Raw genomic sequence first — 19,701 nt, 5'->3', positions numbered from 1 at the left:
TCTGTGCACTTTGTCCTCACTCGTGCGCACCCGGGAAAAACTTCCCGGTCGGTCATCCATCCCGAAATTGCTCCGGGCCAAGCACGCTTAACCCCGGAGTTCTTTGAGGATGAGCTTTCAGAAAAGAAGTTGCAACTTGTTGGTATGAGTATTCTATCAATCCTATTAAGCCTTGGGCCAGGATGTCACAATAAACCCATGTCACAATATGTTAACCAATGAATACGTTTGTATTGCTCCACATTAGCAAAGTGGAAACACGAACTCATTCTACCTATGGGCATGAGAGAGGTTGAGTATGATGTTTCCCTACAGAGCTAAGCTTGCATTAGAGAACCAGGCCCCATCTGGCTAGGCCCTGCACATGCAACACCAGCTAGTTTGGTTGCATGGTTCGCTCCAGCCAGGTCACAGGGAGACGGTGATTGTTGCGCAGATTATGCACGAAGTGAGCCCGCCCATGTTCATTTTCACCGCCTGCGCTCTCGCCATTGCACTGAGCGAGACTAGCTCTAGGGAAACGAGGATATTTGCCGCACCCCGTGGGCTAAGCCCACTACCTAGCTCAGGCAATCAATCAACCAAAGGATGCATGTCGGGAGCTTGATTGGGGGTTGATGCGGCCAACCAATCAGGCTCTATATATTTTTGTTGCAAAAATTGTGGATGGTCTAGGATCTTTGCATCTGAGCTCTACTTGGACATCCGTCTAAGGCCCTGTTTGGGAGGAAGGTGCTAAAATTTAGTCCTGGACTAAATTTTAGCCCTCTCCAAAAGAGTGCTAAACTTTAGCCTTTGGGGGTGTTTGGGAGGGAGGCTAAAGTTTAGCACCTGCTATGCCAAAGGACCCTTTTACCCCTGCATAGCTGCCCCTCCGGATCACCACCCGCTCCTCCTCAGCCCCTCCATCGCCAGGCACCGGATTGGCGCCGCCAACGACGCGCCCCCTCCTCCGCCGGCTAGCCCGCCCCCGCCGTCGAGCGGCTGCAGCATCGGCATGGTGGCATCAGCGTCGCGCTCGCCGACGTGGTGGCCACGGAGGGCGCGGCCGCCGCCGACGGGCGATGCCGCCGGGCAGCGCGCCCGCGTGGTCCTGCTCGGCAGACGGCGACAGCTCCGTCGACGCCGTGGACCCGTTCAGCCTCCGCCACGGGTCTCCTCCCGTGCCTCCTACTCCTACTCCGCCTGCTCCCCCTACCGCGGTGGCCGGCGAGGCGAGGCCGCGGGAGCGGGCGGGGCGGGTGAGGCGAGGCCGTGGGGGCGGGCGGCGGCGGGGCCGGCCGGAGACGAAGGCGGTGGCGGCGAGGCGGAGGCAGGCGGGGCCGGCGTAGACCGCGGGGGCGGGCGGGCGGCGGCGGGGCCGGTCGGAGATGGAGGAGGTGGCGGCGAGGCGGAGGCGGCGGGCGGGTGGCGGCGGGGCCGGTTGGAGATGGAGGCGGCGGCGGCGGCCGGACGGAGGAGGATGGCGGCGAGGCGGAGGCGGCCGGGCGAGTCGGAGGCGGCGGTTCGGGCAAAGGAGGTGGGGAAAGAGAGAGAGAGAGTGAGGGGAGGAGAGAGAGGGGAGGGGGCGGGGGGAAAGTGGTAGAGGGGACCACTTTTTAGTCCATTTTAGCTACCCCCAAGTGACTAAATGATTAGAGGGGGGCTAAAGTTTAGCCCACAAGATTTAGCTGGGGTGTTTGGGAACCTTGGGGGCTAAAATGGACTAAAGTGGGGGTGTTAAAGTTTAGCACCCCTCTCCCAAACACCCCCTAAAGATCTTTGCCCTCACGGCTTGTCTTAGGATTCACGTGTGGCCTGTAGGTCTTTTTGTCCATATCCGTTTTTAGCCCTACGAGCACATGTGCAAAGCTTTGTTTCATGATTGGCAGTTACGCCATATGATCAATTGTAAAGCTATTTGTGTAAACATAAGTTATCTATAGAATAAACATTGCAAGTTTAATATAAAATGAGCATATATTAATGATTATAACAAGATAAGGAACAACTATTAAAACAGAAAATTTAAAATAAGAGGGCTCTCGTTTTAGCTTATCACGAGAGCCCTCTCGGTCGCGAAAAAAGTGCCGTGCTGGAAGCATATATTTTTTGAAAAATGGAAAGAAGAGAACAATCAAGAAAAGAGCGGCGCCTGCGGTGCTTCGGAGTTCAAGGTTTGGGGTTGGACTTACCTGTGAAACCAGTCTAAAAGGAGCTCTAGGGAGGCTGCTTGCTCGGCGGGCGATGGGCGAGGAGGCGGCGCCACCGCTGGCTCGGCGACGGAGGACAACAGTGGGCGGTATTGGCGTGGGGCATCATGGTGACATCCCACAACGGTCAAAGGGTGGATCCAACTCTTGGATATAGGGAGCTTCTCTTCTCCTCCTTCTTCCTTCCTCCTCTCTTTTTCTCTTCTTCTTGATCCTCCTTTTTCTTCTTCTTCCTCTTCAGCCAAAAAAAATTAGGAGGGCTTGGGGGATCCATGGTGCCCGTGGGGTTAGGGGACTCTAGCCCCCACGCTGGATCTGTCTCTGCCCGCGGGGCAGTTTGGCATGGCCAGGAACGCTTGCTGGAGACGACAATGATGACTATGCAGATTTGGACGGAGGGAAAAGAAGAAGAAGAAGGGGAAAGGGAGGGGCATCGGACACCAACAAGGTGGAGGGCAATGGCAGGGTAAGGCAGCAACGGGTCAAGCGGATGACGACGAGTAGAGGCAATGCTTGCTAGGGGAAAGAGGAGGAGAGGGGGAAGGGAAGGGGTAGGATAGGAGGAGGCAGTCTGCGTTGAGGTCGGAGGCAACGCCGTTAGGTGGAGGGTGGCATAGGGGTGAGGCGGAGGCAAGTTGCGTGTATGGCGACACATGCGGGCGAAGACATTGCGTGCATTTCTGTCTTTCTTTTTCCGTGCGAGACGAGCGAGTAAGGCACAACGTCATCGGGGTCTTCACTAATGACTATCAGGAGACCCTCTCCCCCTTAGTTACCTCCTTATTAAAAACCAAGTTATTTAGAAACAATTACACAATAACCAAATGTTTCATAATATTGCAAAAGGATATAATAACCTAAATCAATGTTGTATGGGGAAAGAGCGTTCTCTATAGTTTTTTTTGGGATGGTAGACTCTTATTTATCCACAATGTAATAAACATTACATACGTCCAAGGAGACACACATATCTTCCTCACATTACAAACACTTTAGCAAGAACATGGATCTCATTATTAGAGTCTCTACCCTCGATGCTTAAATAAAACTTCCTAGAATAAAATACTTCTAGCTTTGATTTCCTTTTAAGATGGAGGAATATGCAATTCTGAAACTATTGCACATTTGAGCAGACCATGTCGAGAGCACCCTCATGCTTTGCTTTATGGTGTTTTTTTTTTGGAGAGGAAGAGCGCCCTGAGGCGAAATGCCGTCCATGTACTGACGTCGAGCGTGTAGATGGGCCGGGCTGGCAAATGGCAGCTAAGAAAGGCCCAATTGCTATAACGAGTAGTCCTAAACCCTCCCCTGTCTAAAACCCTAATTTCTGTGAGACACCAACACCCTGCGGCGGCGCGGCGACCGGCGAGGCGACGAGCCGAGCAGGTGCGTCAGGGAGCTCCCTGCGGACCACACCGCGAGGCAATGGAGCCTAGCCGCGAAGTAAAGGATGAAGCGGAGGAGCGGCTAAGGTCCGACGAGGAGGAGGAAGAGGAGGAAGGAGAGGAGGGGTGGGATGACTGGTGCTCCGACGGCGACGATGCCGGCGGCGGGCTGCTGTGCTTGTTCTGCAGCTCGCGGTTCGACGCCGATAGCTCCCTCTTCGCGCACTGCTCCGCGGAGCACCGCTTCGATTTCCACAGGATTGTGAAGGAGCTGCGTCTGGATTTCTACGGGTGTATCAGGCTCATCAACTTCGTCCGCTCCAAGGTGCGTCAATAACATCCTTCTGCTCAGAGTTATTATTTGGGACAACCTCTGCCTGCAGAAGTATTATTAGCTCAATTTTTTCGTTAATTGCTGTATGACGGTATGAGTAGCTGATTCAAGTTGCAATTTTGTTAATTTCTGTGCGGTTTGCTGCATTTTCCATCGATTATGAATGCCATTGTTTGATTTGTAGGTTGCAGAGAATAAATGCTGGAGTTGTGGCCAAGCATTCTCTTCCAACACTGAACTCTGCAGCCATTTGCACGCACTGGAGAATTACCTGATTGAGGGAAAGGTTCCATGGGAGGACGATGTGTACTTGAAACCTTTCATGGAGGATGATTCCCTTTTGCACAGTCTGTTCATGGATGACGATGAGGAGGATGAGGAATGTGGAACATCCATGGAAAGAGGACAGTGTTCTGCAGGTGACAGGGTTTTAGCTGAACCACTGTGGAACAAGCTGAGCACCTTATCGGAAGGAAATAGTTCTGAGATCAGTGCTCAATTTGAGAAAGGGTGTACTATTGGGAGTACACAAGGGGAGGACAGGGAGTCTCTTGCTCATGAGACTAATGATAGCCAACTAAAGATTGCACGTGCTAGTGTTAATGCCAAGGCAATCAAAACTGTGGATGATAACTACTTTGGATCTTACAGTTCATTTGGTATTCACAGAGAGATGCTCGGTGATAAAGTAGGTGTTCTCCCTCTGGATATTTGGTCAATGTGTTCCTGTCAAGTATTCATTTCCAATATGTATTTGTGTAGTCTGAAAAACTGAATGCTCTGAATGACCTTTTTCAGGTGAGAACAGATGCTTACAGAGATGCTCTTTTAGGCAATCCTAGCCTTTTACGTGGAGCAGCTGTACTGGATGTTGGTTGTGGCACAGGAATTCTAAGGTATCTAAGCATTTACCTTATGATGATTACATACATGAAGCTCCATCCTGCAACCCTTGTATCCAATAAAAACAAATAGGCTACATTTTAATTCTGGGAAATATAACCGCTACGATGACAGTTCGTAAGCAATGCCTTGTTGAACACTTGGACCAAGGCACTCAACTGACAGGTTATGGATATTTTTGTCCTGGTTGTGCATTAAGGTTCTAAGTAGGTAGAGTATTGACAAACCTGGTTCGCTTCATGTGTGTGTTATCATGGTTATGTGATATTAGTACTCCCTCTGGTTTTTTATTGCATGTCACATTAGGTTTGTCCTAAGTCAAACTTGTCCAACTTTGACCAAATTTATATTATAAATATAACATCTATACTATCAAATATATGCACTATCAAAATATATTCCATAGTGAATTCAATGAAACAAATTTGATATTGTAGATGTTGTTCTATTTTTCTATAAAATTGGTCAAAGTTGGACAAGTTTGACTTAGGACAAACCTAATGTGAAATGTAAAAAAACGGAGGGAGTACTAAACCTAGATCACCTTTCTTGTCATGACCCATGTGAGTGGGAGCACCCCATGTTGTGTAGTGATCATATTTCTGAAGTACAAGGCTGCTCATACAACTGACTGCTCTTGATGCATGATGAATTTTCAATATTGCATGGGTGGCTGCTGATGTGTCACAATAGTCTTTTTGCAGCGAAGGCTGGTGCATCTAGAGTTGTTGCTGTTGATGGGAGTGCAAAGATGGCTTCTGTGGCTACCCAGGTATGTCTCTTTTACTCTTCAATATTGTATCTAACTACACACCTCTTTGCACCATGATCATCCCATAGGTATCGCATGATGCAGGTTGCAAAGAATAATGGTCTGTTGTATGATGAAAATTTGAAAGCAGAACAAAAACGAGGTGCTCAAGTGATAAGCGTTGTACATACCAAGGCTGAAGAGCTAAACCAGAAAATACAAGTTCCACAACATGGCTTTGACGTGTTAGTCAGTGAATGGATGGGATACTGCCTGTTGTTTGAATCCATGCTGAGTTCAGTCATATATGCACGTGATCATTTCCTGAAACCTGGTGGTGCTATTCTCCCAGATACTGCAACGATTGTAAGTCCTTAGCTTGCTTGCTTGTATTATTTGCCATTTGTCCCTATTTTCTTCTGTTTGATAACTTGTGCCATCTGATTCATCCTCTAGGTCGGTGCTGGTTTCGGGAAAGGTGGAACTAGCTTGCCATTTTGGGAAAATGTTTATGGCTTTGATATGTCATGCATTGGCAAAGAAGTAACTTCAACTTCAGCTCGATTTCCTGTAGTTGATGTAATTGCTTCTCAGGATATTGTGACAGAGACTGCTGTTCTCCATGTAAGTTCCTTTTAACTAAACATGTCTACTTAGCTTCACTTCCTGACCATCCTTGTTTTGTTGGAGTTGTTAAATGGATATCAATCTGGGTATTAACTACCTTACTGTGATGGTTTGTTTTGTTTATGTAGAGAATTTCAAACAACTACACTAAGGTTGTATTATTGCAAAACTGCACTTTTTAAAAACTACCTTGTAGCTTCACAAACTACAGCTTTATTAACAGCCTTTTTCGCAAAATGACACTCTTGGGAGTCAACTTCAGAAAACTAAACTTCTCTTATCATGCCATATCACAAAACCTGCACATTTATTGTCATTTTATATTGCAAAACTACATTGTTGAGACCTGAAAAGCGTAGTTATGAAATGAAATGAGTACAGATGTGTAGTTTTTTTTCTTTCTTTTTTGACATGAAATGAAAATGTGCTCAAATGCCACTTCAAATTCAGGGGGGTCGGTAGTCTGACATCTTGCTCTTGTTTCTTCCATGCAGTCCTTTGATCTGGCAACTATGAAGGAAAGTGAGATGGACTTTACTGCAAGCTTTGAGCTGAGGCTCAGTGAGAGTGCTACTGTTGTACCTGGAGTAACCTGGTGTTATGGCATTGTCTTGTGGTTCGACACGGGGTTTACTGATAGATTCTGCACGGAGAAGCCTGTTGTCCTCTCCACCTCTCCCTTCTCTACACCAACTCACTGGTCACAGACAATCTTCACCTTTGAAGAGCCCATTGCAATGGTGAAGGAGGAATCAACCCTTGGTTCATCTGCATCCGTTGGCACAGATGAGTGCCCAGCCACAATGCTCAGATCACGGATAAGCATTGTGAGGGCATCTGAGCACCGTAGCATAGACATATCGGTTGAAACCACAGCATTCAGCTCAGATGGCCGGAAGCGCAGCTGGCCTATTCAGATATTCAATCTGTGACCAATCATAAGCCTCTTTGGGATTAAGTTTGCCGCTTCCCTACCATCTTCTGCCATCAGCAGCAATTGTTATAGACGTTTGACTGGTTGGCCAAGTTTTGCATGCAGAAGGGAGTACTTTGCGCAACTGGAGCTTGTTAGATCGATGATCATGAGAGGTCAGATTGGTAGGCCTTCTGGAAGTGGTTAGGGTAAAAAAAATTGGATTCACACTGGTCTGCCCCCAAATTCATTTGAATGATGTTGATGGGGTTGAAAGCAAACATGATGTATTTGTAATAGTGACTGAACATGTTGTGCAATGTGCATCATGAACAACATATGAGTTCAGATATCAGTTCATTTAAACACTGTAAGATGTTCACATGATTTTATCACTTGGCGGTCTGTTTTCGTACTTGGAGGGCTGGCTTTTTCGGTCCAGATTGGTTGTCAGTTGTGGAAGGTTCTTATTATTTTTCCATGAAAATGGATTATTCCACTTTCATATAATCGTATTCCTCTTTTTCAGGAAAGTTCTCAGCAGTAGGTTGCAGATGTGAAGCTAAAATCATCGGTGACACATATGGCCCACACATCATATTCACAAGAAGGAAATATTTAGCATGGTTGGTTTGGTAGCAATGTAAACATCAATGCATTACTAAGTTTTGGTCATGGCCTGACTTTGGCCATGACCAAAATTTGGCTTGGCTCACGCCTCAACGGTGTCATGAACCACCAAATTACCAAAACCAAAGTTGTGTCGCTAATGGAAAGCTATCTGGTCGGGACTTCTTGCGTTTTTGCGCGCATCAATCAATGGGACCTTTTGGACATTTTCCCCTTTTAACGTGATAATGGAATCTCTTGCAAACTAAAGTTTCATTTGCATGCATTGACTTTTGTTCAAATTTTGTTTTCTTGTGTTCACCGAAAGCAAAGTTCCCGCTGCAAAAGCTTGTTGGTCGATTGTATCTGTATGCGCTGAATTTGGTCTCCAAATTTTATAGAAACTTTACTGAGGATCACGATGACAAATTAAGGAGCTGGTGGCCCATGTCTTTGGAGAAAAAGTGTGGTGTATGAAACCAATTGATTCTTGCATTGTACTTTTTAATGAAATAAGCTAAAGTTTGTGGATTTTAATATATGATGCATTTTCAATGGGCGACTAAATAAAAGTTGGAGTACGACACGATCGTAAGCAATGATGTGGAAACATTGGACTTCCACGGCCGCATCAATCAACTCCCTGGAAATGTGCCTATTAATTCAGCTGCTGGGTGTTGAGTGTTGACACACGTGGCAACTGTCACTGGGCAGTCCAAGTCCAAGCCTCCAAGGCATATCCACTCCATGGAGCTCTCGCCGCTGCTCCTCCTCGCCCTGCTGCTGCTCCCGGCGGCGGCCGTCGCCTCCGGTGGCGAGCCGGCGGCGGCACACCCGGGCTACGCGCACGGCGTCGAGGATGCATGTGGCGTGGCAGAGGATGAGGCAGAGGCGGCGGTGTTGCCGGCGCCGGAGCGGCGCGAGGAGTTCGACGGCGGCCGGATCGTGGACATCAGCCACTACTACCGCGAGGACATGCCGGCGTGGGAGTCGGCGGAGGGCACCGGCGGGTTCCTGCGGCTGGCGCGGTCCATGCGCAACGGCTCCGACATCGCCAACTTCTCGGAGCTCCGGCTCACGGCGCACTCTGGCACCCACGTCGACGCGCCGGGGCACGTCTTCGAGCACTACTACGACGCCGGCTTCGACGTCGACACGCTCGACCTCGCCGTCCTCAACGGTACCTAGCACTAACTCACTCGTAATATATTTTGTAGCTTTTCAGTATAATTTAGAAAGGTTTCTCTTGGTTCGTCCAAAATTTGTAAAATTGATCTGAATTAATTCGTGAGACGAACAGTAATGTGATTGAGCTTGTGTTTTCCTTTTTGTCCTTTTGAATTGAAATGGTGTGCAGGACCAGCGCTGTTGGTTGACGTTCCCAGAGACAAGAACATAACAGGTAACTCGATAGAAAGAACATACTGAACCAGCATTTACGTTCGCTCGTACTATATATTGTTGTAAATACTCCACTAGTACATAATTTAATTTGGTGGTAAACTGGAATCAGCCAAATCACTATTTTAGTACATACATAAAAAGACTATACCAACTAGTAGTATGTTAAGTACCATGATCTAACAACCCTTCAAGCAAGTCCATCCTTGATTATATATTTGCAAACAATATAATTATTTACAAAGTGATTTTCCACTATCGTAGATTAATTACTATATATAGCTCGAGACTTTGCCACTCATACTCCTACTAGTTTTTAATAAGACTAGTTTTTAATAAGAGTAAATTGCACCCATCATACAACAACTAGTTAGGTGGATGCAAAATGATCCAACAACTAGTAAAATGCTCAATTACAATAACTTTACATATGGGTGCAGATTGGTCCAGCAACTTGTGAAATAATAAAATTAGTACAATAGCTTTATAAATTGGTGCACCTATAGTCCAAAACAATAGAACGACAATATATTAAGCAATGAAGGACATGTGAATTTTCTTTCAGACAATAATTCTTAATTTTTTTATTAACAAAGAGTTATTGATCATGATTAGTTTGTTTCTTCTCAACTATGTATATAACTTATTTGTTCATTAGTTAAAATCAACTATGTATATAACTTATTTGTTCATTAGTTAAAATCAACTATGTATATAACTTATTTGTTCATTAGTTAAAATGAATCAAATTTTAGATTTTCTCTATTGGCATTACCGAAAGACTAAAGTCCATAAAAGAAACTCTGCGACCTTAGGTTTTCTCCGCACTTCTGCTCATGTATTCAACATTTGTATAGAATCATGTTTGTTTTTGTTATTTTAGCTCATTTTTCTTTTCTAAACAAGTACATGAGGCTTTAAAAATATTTATACTAAGCTTCTAAAAGGTATTTTTAGTATGTATTAACAGGTTGTTTTTTACCTCAACAATGTATATAATCAAATATGTGAAAACAGTGAAGGTAAACTTATCAATATTGTATATGAAATTAAATATTTTTTTTATCAAAATTAAATTACTATATAAAAAATAATTAATATGAAAATATAAACATTAATTTCCTAAACACTAAAGGATAAGGTCTTAGTCTTGACTAAATATATTGACATTGTCATGCGAATATCAATGATAAAAATAATGCTTAATAGTTTATTCTAACTTGAATATACTCTAATCTGATCGGGCATTAGCAAATATGCTGCTCATTATAACATTCGAATTGCGGATACACCGATTGATCAAGCTATTGTACTAATTTGAGCATTTTGCAAGTTGTTGGACCAATCTGCACCCACCTTAGATTAAGCATTTTACAAGTTGTTGGACTAATTTGCACCCACCTACCAAGTTATTGTACGATGGGTGCAATTTACTCTTTTAATTAATAGTAAAAAATATTGAAAGTGTGATCGCATTCCTGTGATAAATGGATCATGGATCGTCGTTTATACCCTACTTTCCCTCGTTGAAAAATACCTAGCTAGTTTTGATAGCCACCAACACCATCTACAACCAAACATTATCTAATGTTCCGTGGCCATTCACCTGTTCTCGAGCGATATGAACTTCTAAAACATGTGGACTTCTGGGATGGTTAACAAATCTCGCAAGTTCTTGTCAAATTCAAAAAATAAACAAGGCCTTAATATATATAAATAGATGTGTGACATTTGTGTACGTTAATACGATACAACTCACAAAATGGTACCTTTTCCCTTCATTGTAGCTGGTGTCATGGCATCCCTTCACATTCCTAAAGGTGTTCGACGAGTACTCTTCCGAACCCTAAATACGGACAGGTATCTTTTTTTTTACCTCCATACTACACAGACCAAAGAACATACATAAGCCTATGCAAATGTACCAGTATCCATATTGTCATATACCATGCATAATATCGGCTTTCAATTTGCAAGGCTTGTTAAATCGTGCAGGTAAATTGCAATATTAAATATAACAACATTTCAACCTAAATTAGCTCCATCTGGAGGAAAGATGCCCCCACTGAATGAACAGTGCCTGAATGTATAGCTTATTAATCTTGGAATAGCTTCTTCATAAGTTGGTTTTGTTCCCTTATTTTTCACTAGTTGAGATAATCTGTGTTCACGGGTTATAAAAGAACTGTATTTTTTTAATACAGAAAGCTTATGTGGAAGAAAGAGTTTGATACAAGTTACGTTGGCTTCATGAAGGATGGTGCACAATGGTTGGTTGATAATACCGGCATCAAACTAGTTGGTAAGTTAGTTCCATTTTTTTTGGAGGGCCACTCGTGGTCATGCAACAATATTTCTATTGTTTTTTTAAAATAGGTCTTCTCCATCAATCTTAGTTGATACCTTCGTTTCAAAAAAAATATTAGTTGATACCATGAAATTGGCAATTGCCTCTGCAAATGAAGGATGTTTTTCTTAGATAAACCATGAAGGGAAGACAAGTGAAAAATTATGTCCGTGAAATGCCCATTATGTGAACCATTTCTTAACTGCAATAGTTTAGATGGGCACAAAAGATGCACTTTTTTGCGTGGGAAACAGGTCAATAGATTAACAACTACTTCAATTTTAAACAAATAGTTCAAAGATGTTTATACATAAAAGATTGACACTGTAAAGAGAATTTTCTAAGTCCAATCTTATAATGTGACGTACACATTTTAATCCTGTGAGTTGTTAACAATAAAAAAGAATCATGATCTCAACTAGCTAATGTAAGTTACAAAATTGTGATACAATTGTTACTTATTTATTTAAGAATAAATTAATTTAGTGGTAGGTTATCACCAGGCTTATTTGTGTTTACTATATGATCCTTTTCTTTGTTGGTACAGATTCTCTAGTTCACCTAAAACTAAAATTACATGGATGGTTGGAGATTTTGATTTAGTGAGAGGAAACACATTTGAATGAATATGATATATCTAACAAATTAAAGGGATTTGGGGTACATAAATAATAGAAAAAACTAGGACCTTTTGATATCAACATGGATGACAAATGTGTACTAGATTATTTTAAGTATCTAATTTCAGTGCGTATTTCATGTTCTACTCTTATCCTTTATCTTCTTCTAGCGTAACATCCTTTAGTTCATGCAGGAGTAGACTACTTGTCTGTGGGGGCCTTTGATGAATGCATTCCAGCTCATTTAGTATTTCTTGAAAAAAGGGTACCATTTTCATCCTATACACTATATTTGTAGCAATCCCATTTATTCCTAGCCTTATGTGCTCAATTATATATTTTTTGAGATTTGCAACTTACAAATTATAATAATATGTTGATTTTTAGGAGGTCATCCTTGTGGAAGCCTTAAATCTGGAGCATGTTACCCCTGGAATATACACCTTGCATTGCTTGCCACTAAGATTGCGGGGTGCTGAAGGTTCTCCTGCAAGATGCATCCTCATCAAGTGACACATGCTTATAATCATCTCAGAAGGCTCTGTACAATCTTATGGCACGTATGACAATGAAATAAGAACATGTAAATGCATATAACGAAATTAGAAACCATGACTCCCATCATCCATTCACCCTTCCAACCCTCTTCCAACCCCTCTTTCTTGGTATCATTCTCATCACAACTCTATTCAAGCGTGGTTGGATTATGAGTTTCTGACTCAGTTACTAATTCAAGCACTGGTTGGATTCTGACTCGCTACGATAGGATTGATCCGAGAAGAAAAGAAGGGGACGGGGAGTGTTAGCGATGGGCAACAGAGAATGAAGAGACCAGTCGAACGTTAGCATGGGCCACTATTTTTTTGACCGATATGGTAAACAAGCATAGGACAGGTGGAGTAGGTATGAAGAAAGCAAGAGTTAAGAAGTAGAATTGAGAAAGCCTGCACAAGCCGACTCGAGGGGCAAAACAACTCACGAACTAGCGAGCATCTCTATTCCGGACCAATACAAATGATACATCTTTCTCATGGATTGAATTCCATATAAAACCTCCCATGCATAGAACCAGCTCCTATAGAATAAACAAGCAGCTTGATTTTTTTATCCCATGACCCTGCATATAGATTCGGCCTCGTATATATGGGAGCTAACTGAACAAGTAACATCACATTAACTGTGGGTCCCATCCAAGGACAAAAGTCGACTCCGTACATTGGAGATGCTCTAGGATAGTTGGTTATGCATGTTTTGCACCATAGGCAATAGTGCAAGAAATTATTCTTGTAAAGTTACTTCCAGCTTCATGGACTTCTGTATTCTTTAGGCCCACTTTGAGATTTGCTACTAGGACTTCTATGTTGTCCTCGTATTGTTTCAGTTTCTTGTTTCATGACTTAATATACAAACAAAATAAATCATATTTGTATGCAACTTTATTGCAACGTAACGCAAGTTATGCCCTTTGGACCACAAAGAATGATGTCACGGTGAATTTCTTTCACCATGTTGACTTGGTGCACCCAATCATGAAATTTTCTGCGACCATTCCATTTTTTTTGGGCGCACTTCCAACTTAACCTTTCCCTTCTTCACGATCAACAGGTACATATGCTCAATCACCAATTCACCGTACAAAAGTGTGCATACTCGAGGATAAGGTAAACAGACTCGAGGATAAGGTACTGTTTGGTTCGGGCTGCTAAAGTGTAGACTAAAGTTTAGGTCCTTTTAATTCGTAAACTGCTAAATATGGTGACTAAAAGGGGTTAAACTCTAGTTTCTAAACTTTAGCCCTTTAGTCCCCAAGAAGTTGCTAAAAGGAACAAAAGGAGATATTAATAGGATCTGCCCCTCCTTAATGCCGCCCGGCCCCCGCCACCCTCCCGCCCAGCCACCGCCGCCGTCCTCCCTCCCGCCCAGCCCCCGCGGCCCTCCCGCCCAGCCACCGCCACTGTCCTCCCTCCCGCCCAGCCCCCGCGGCCGTCGCCCCTCCCGCCCTCCCGCCTGGCCACCGCTGCCGTCGTCCCTACCGTCACCCCCCGCCGCCAGCCTCCCTCCCGCCCGGCCCCCGCCGCCGTCGCCCCTACCGTCACCCCCCGCCGCCAGCCTCCCTCCCGCCCGGCCCCCGCCGCCGTCGCCCCCCGCCACCAGCCTCCATCCCGCCCGGCCCCCGCTGCCGTCGCCCCTGCCGCCCACCGCCCTCGCCGCCAGCCTCCCTCTCGCCCGGCCCTCGTCGTCGTCGCCCCCGCCACCCTCCCGCCTACCACCCCCGCCATTGCCGGCACATCAGATCTGGGCACCCACGCCGCCGCCGCCAACGTGAGGCGCTCGAGCTCCCCAGAGATGTCGGAGCTGAAACTGGAGTAGTCGGAGAAGTCCCGCGACAGCTCGAGCAGCTCCGTGGTGGCCGTGTTGATGGCGGATGATGACTTGGCGATGGCAGCCGGGTGCGCTGGCCCCGCGGTGGCAGTGAGCTCGTTGAGGTGGAAGTCAATGACGGAGTCGGTGAGGTTCTCAATGTCGGAGTTGCCCGTGTCGCCGCCGCCATGGCACGAGGCCAGGGAGCCTAGGGCGGAGTCCGGCTATAGCAGCGCGGAGCGGATGGTGCGCATGGAGCGCCCCGGGCGTCGCTGCAGCCCCGTGGCCGTGCAGGGGCTCAGCCTCGACGACGGCGAGGGGATTTGCGAGCCGGCGAGCAACACCATGGCGCGGTGGGAGGCGTTGATTAGGGGTAGTTAGTCTTTGTTCAACTGTTTTAATGACCTTTAGTCACTAGAACCAAATAGGGAGATTAAGTTTAGTCTAGTGAATAAGGGGTTTAAAGTTTAGTTTAGTCCCTAAGTATTCATGTACTTGTACTCGATTCAGCTTGGTGAGGACTAAACCTAAGTATTCATGTACTTGTACTCGCTTCAGCTTGGTGTATGAAAGACATTTCCCCTGTCGAATTTTGAAAAACAAATTAAGGCAAAACTCATTCAACTAGTCGATCCAGCGAAGCCCTCCTCCCTCCCAGTCTTCGCCGCCCGCACTCACCTCCTGTCTCTCCCGCTCCCGCCGCCGCCGCCGCCGCTGCCGCGATCCACCTCCGTCCGCCTCGATCCACCTCGATGACCTTATGAGATGTGCGGCGGCGGCACGCTCCCTCCTTCCGCTTCCCCTCCCCATCTCCGGCCCCGCCGGCGCCGGCCCCATCCACACCTCCGCCCCTTCCCTCGCCGCCGAGCTCGAAGCCAGCGACGCCCTCCACGCGCTCCTCTCCACCCTCCCGCCGTCGCTCCCCGCCCTCCTCCCCTGTCTCTCCCTCCTCTCGCGCCGCCTCACCCCGCACTCCGTCGCCGACGCCCTCCTCTGCGCCGCGCTCCCGCCCGCCTCCCGCCTCCGCCTCTTCCTCTTCTCCGCGCTCTCCCCGCGCCTCCGCTCCCCGCTCCTCCACTCCCGCGCTGTCGTCCCCATCCTCCTCGCCACGGACGCCGACGCCGCCATGTACGACGCCATCGCCGACGCCCAGGCCGCTGGCCTCCGGCCGCCAGCCGCCGCATTCGAGGCGCTCGTCTTCGCCCACGCCTCCGCCGGCCGGCACCACGAGGCGGTCGAGGCATTCTCCCGGATGGAGGACGAGTTCGGGTGCCGCCCCACCACCTTCGTCTACAACGCTGTCCTCAGGGTCCTCGTCAACAGCGGCGTTGTTCCGGCGGCCCTGGCGCTCTATAACAGGATGCTCGCCACCGGCTTACCACCCAACAGGGCCACGTATAATGTGCTCATGGATGGCCTCTGCAAGCGGGGAACTGCCGCGGACGCGCTCAAGCTGTTTGATGAAATGATCTCGAGGGGGATCGTGCCCGATGTCAAGACACACACTGTCTTACTGTCGTCCATGTGCAATGCCGGACAGCTGAAGGAAGCTGAGAACCTGCTGCACTCCATGAAAGACCAAGGGTGTCCACCTGATGAGGTCACCTACAACGCATTCCTGAGCGGGCTATGCAAGGCTGGCAGGGTTGATGAGGCCATTCAGCAGCTTGAGCCACTCCGTGGTACTGGTGAGTTTGTGCTTGGCTTGAAGGGGTACAGCTGCTTGATCGACGGTTTGTTCCAGGCTGGACGGTACGATGAGGGATTCCAGTGTTACAGGGAGATGTTGGAACAGACTGATGTCTCATCAGATGTTGTCCTGTACACTGTAATGATCCGTGGTTGCGCAGAGGCTGGCAGAATCGAGGATGCCTTTGTATTTCTGGATGAGATGAAAGAGAAAGGTTTTGCTCCTGACACTTTCTGCTATAACACACTGCTGAAGGCCCTCTGTGATGTTGGTGATCTGGATGGAGCTCGCTCATTGATGTCAGAGATGACACAAAATAGCGTGGTCCTGGACACCACTACACACACTATCATGATATGCGGGCTGTGCAAGAAAGGACTTGTGGATGAGGCATTGCAGGTTTTTGATGAGATGGGGAAAGTTGGTTGCCATCCAACTGTTATGACTTACAATGTGCTTATCAATGGGCTCTACAGGGCACGCAGGCTTGAGGAAGCTCGGATGCTTTTTTATAAGATGGAGATGGGAAATAACCCTTCCTTATTCCTGCGACTGACACTTGGCGCAAACCAGGTGAGGGACAGAGAGAGCTTGCAGAAGCTGGTTGACAGTATGTGCCAGTCTGGGCAGGTGCTGAAAGCTTACAAACTTCTTCGAGGTATAATAGACAGTGGTGTAGTTCCTGATGTTGTCACATATAACACAATGATAAATGGACTGTGTAAAGTAAGGAATCTTGATGGAGCACTTAGGCTCTTCAAAGAGCTCCAACCCAAGGGGTTCACTCCTGATGAGATCACTTATGGGACTCTTATTGATAGTCTCTTGAGGGCACACAGAGATGATGATGCCATGATGTTGTTCCAGGACATGTTACAGAGTGGTGGCACCCCTAGTTTGTCAATCTACAATAGCATGATGAGATCGCTATGTAGGAAGAATAAATTATCACAAGCAATCAAACTATGGTTTGATCACCTGCCCCAAAAGTACAATCTCTCAGCCGAAGATGAAGTAATTGCCAGTGCCCGGAAAAAGTTTGAAGATGGCTCCCTGGATGAAGCAGTTAGGGAGCTAATCAAGATAGACCAAGAACATGGTTCGGTAAACTCAAGTTCTTACACCATTTGGCTCATAGGCCTCTGTCAAGCAAGGAGAATAGATGATGCTCTCAAGATTTTTCGTATACTTGTGGAGTTTGGCATAAATGTCACACCAGCTTGCTGTTCCCATCTTACCAAATACCTATGTTGGGAAAGAAATCTAAATGCAGCAGTTGATGTTATGCTCTATACATTGAGTAAACGCTTTATTATGTCACAACCTGTTGGCAACCGGTTACTTAGGAACCTTTGTATCTGTCACAGAAGAAAGGACGCGCAGGCACTTGCATGGCGAATGCATCTTGTAGGATATGATATGGATGCATATCTTCGTGAGTCTACTAAAGGTTTGTTATACAGTCAATAGAAATCTAGTGTTTGTAGGGCTACAGAGCTGCCCTCAAGAGGGATGCTGATGTTTTGAAGTTTTGATCTGTACCAATTTGTTTTAGGTAATCCCAAAGTAGGGTTTGATTCACTGATTTCTTAGCTCTTGCAGTGGATTTTGTAACCCACCAATTCAGTTGTAACTTCAATAAGGAGGCAAGAATTTGATATCCTGCAACATATTATACCCTCCTTGCACTTCGCTGCAGTTAAAGCTTATGCGGTTGCTTAGTTGTGGCTGAAACATTTTGGTACTGTAGTGAATCTTGCTTTTTCTGAGCTGAATCAATAATGCGATGCATTCCTCCTGCTTTAACAAGGCTCGTACTAATATTTAGGCTGCTTATAAGTTCTCATGCATTTTTCGTTGAACTTGTTACAGTTTTATGTACTGTAGGAACTAGCATTTTTTTTCCTTTCTATATTATTCTGGATTTATCAAACTGGTTAAGGTATCATCACTATGGGGGTGAAATTCAGCTGGATACATTGCATTCCAAGTAAAACTCAACCAGATGTTGGGGATTTTAAAGCTAGGGTGTGTTGAGCAATCAGCCATAGTTACATTTACTGTTTTTTGGAGCCAAAACATAACTTGTCTTTCTGATATAATCCCAGAGCTTATTATATGTTATCATATGTCCTTTCTACATATTTTCATTCTAGATGTATACCGAACCAGTGAATGAAATTTTGTGCAGTGTTTCTAGGACTAGCACTACCAGAATTGGGAAGGTTCCCGTCAGCTTCCTTTTTTCCTGACGGCTTTTGTAAAACCGACAGGAACAATGGACAGTTCTTGTCGGCCCAGGTATACTGACAAGTACCCTCTAGATGTGTGCTGAAGTTTTGATCTGTGCCTGTTTGGTTTAGGTAAAACAGCGCAGTAGGGTCTGATTCACTGATTTAATATCTCTTACTGTGGATTTTGTAGCCCATGAGCTCAGTTTTAACTTCAGCAACGAGGCAAAAAAAATTTATATTCCCCTGCACATTATACCCATGTTGCTTCTCAGCAAGAAAATTTGATTGTCCAGATACTTAATTATGATACTTTTGCACCATATGGAATTTTGCTCCTCTCAGCTACATGATGCATCTCTCATTCAAACACAGGGCTCGTAATAAAACTTGATGGAACTCCTTGTAAGTTGTCATGCATTTTTTTGCCTATATCTTGGTGCTACAATTTGTTTACTGCAGAAGCTAACAGTTTTTTCCATTATCAGTTACTTCTGCAGCCTTCCTATTGTGAAATTGCATGACAGCTAAAATCTGCATTGTTATATTTGTTCAGCTTCTGCTATAGTTTTACTTTGAGAGAATACACAACTTTTCAAAACACCATTATCTATCTCTTGGGTGGCTCAATGCAGTGAGAGCAGGTGATCTAACATGTACACTTCAGTTGCCAAAATGAGAGTTTGTACAGGGGAAACTACACTGGCAGGACTGGGTCTTCTCTTGATGTCTAGCAGGAGGTCCATGCTCACTACACTATCGCTCTGTGGGTCCTGCTCCCTTCTCTTGTGTGACCAAGATGAAGCAGCCAAGAAAAGGGGTCACTGGCAAGGAGAGGCCCAATCAGTGGAAGCAAAGTAGCTCCTGGACCTGGAGTGCACAAATGTGCAGATGAATCCACCAAATCTGATCTGTTTTCTTGCATGGCAACCCCTTTGCCATGCAAGGTCTTCTACTCCCTTGTCCTTGTTGGCAGCTGAGGCATACGAGTTAGATTGCCTTTCTCACTGCATGTTGGCCACCCAAGAGGGTGATAAGTAAAGATGGACTAAATTGGATTTGTGAAACTTGTGATATACGTATAGGTACTTGTAGTTTTGTGCAATTCCAACTTTACTTTCTGTCAGAAGTCACAACATTGCATTAGCTTACAGTATTTTCAGTTAGCTTGATACAGAATAGATGTCTTATGTCGTTTCTAGATAGTTAATAGCTCAAGAAATTTTTGGTACGCAAGGAACATAAGATAACAAAGTTTGATTAAATGCATGCAGATTGATAATATTCAGTATATGAGGTATGCCATAACATAACAGGGGGATACATTTGCGGTGGAC

At 45.7% G+C, this 19,701-nt stretch overlaps 3 protein-coding genes across 4 annotated transcripts; all 3 read left to right on the top strand.

The window, feature by feature from the left end:
- Positions 1-3,499: 3,499 nt before the first annotated feature.
- Positions 3,500-7,520, top strand: LOC117845685 (probable protein arginine N-methyltransferase 3). The gene is made up of 7 exons (XM_034726752.2): positions 3,500-3,902; positions 4,096-4,599; positions 4,710-4,807; positions 5,508-5,586; positions 5,671-5,931; positions 6,022-6,189; positions 6,687-7,520. Exons 1-7 carry the CDS (start codon positions 3,618-3,620, stop codon positions 7,122-7,124), a joined length of 1,833 nt encoding a protein of 610 aa, XP_034582643.1. The 5' UTR covers positions 3,500-3,617; the 3' UTR covers positions 7,125-7,520.
- Positions 7,521-8,394: 874 nt separating this feature from the next.
- On the top strand, positions 8,395-12,789 carry LOC117842458 (cyclase-like protein 4). 2 transcript variants are annotated; one of them, XM_034722919.2, is made up of 6 exons: positions 8,395-8,894; positions 9,072-9,116; positions 10,903-10,975; positions 11,320-11,417; positions 12,268-12,347; positions 12,470-12,789. In XM_034722919.2, exons 1-6 carry the CDS (start codon positions 8,462-8,464, stop codon positions 12,593-12,595), a joined length of 855 nt encoding a protein of 284 aa, XP_034578810.1. In that variant the 5' UTR covers positions 8,395-8,461; the 3' UTR covers positions 12,596-12,789. The 2 variants fall into 2 exon arrangements, with proteins under 2 accessions (XP_034578810.1, XP_034578811.1); XM_034722920.2 differs by having other exon boundaries at positions 8,399-8,894; positions 12,277-12,347.
- A 2,275-nt stretch (positions 12,790-15,064) lies between these two features.
- LOC117844145 (uncharacterized) lies at positions 15,065-17,867 on the top strand. Its single transcript, XM_072292139.1, has one exon. The coding sequence runs from the start codon at positions 15,204-15,206 to the stop codon at positions 17,601-17,603; it is 2,400 nt and encodes a 799-aa protein (XP_072148240.1). The 5' UTR covers positions 15,065-15,203; the 3' UTR covers positions 17,604-17,867.
- The last annotated feature ends 1,834 nt before the right edge of the window (positions 17,868-19,701 follow it).

The sequence above is a fragment of the Setaria viridis genome, chromosome 2 (assembly GCF_005286985.2).
Source record: "Setaria viridis chromosome 2, Setaria_viridis_v4.0, whole genome shotgun sequence".
NCBI classification, from domain to species: domain Eukaryota; kingdom Viridiplantae; phylum Streptophyta; class Magnoliopsida; order Poales; family Poaceae; genus Setaria; species Setaria viridis.
This window is presented reverse-complemented; position numbering and strand designations above follow the sequence as displayed.

Coding starts and splice junctions, on each gene's coding strand:
- LOC117844145 (XM_072292139.1), top strand. CDS start 15,204: ATGAGATGTGCGGCGGCGGCACGCTCCCTCCTTCCGCTTCCCCTCCCC.
- LOC117845685 (XM_034726752.2), top strand. CDS start 3,618: ATGGAGCCTAGCCGCGAAGTAAAGGATGAAGCGGAGGAGCGGCTAAGG. Junction 4,600..4,709: donor GAGAGATGCTCGGTGATAAA/GTAGGTGTTCTC, acceptor GACCTTTTTCAG/GTGAGAACAGATGCTTACAG. Junction 5,932..6,021: donor TCCCAGATACTGCAACGATT/GTAAGTCCTTAG, acceptor TTCATCCTCTAG/GTCGGTGCTGGTTTCGGGAA.
- LOC117842458 (XM_034722919.2), top strand. CDS start 8,462: ATGGAGCTCTCGCCGCTGCTCCTCCTCGCCCTGCTGCTGCTCCCGGCG. Junction 8,895..9,071: donor CGACCTCGCCGTCCTCAACG/GTACCTAGCACT, acceptor AATGGTGTGCAG/GACCAGCGCTGTTGGTTGAC. Junction 11,418..12,267: donor TACCGGCATCAAACTAGTTG/GTAAGTTAGTTC, acceptor AACATCCTTTAG/TTCATGCAGGAGTAGACTAC.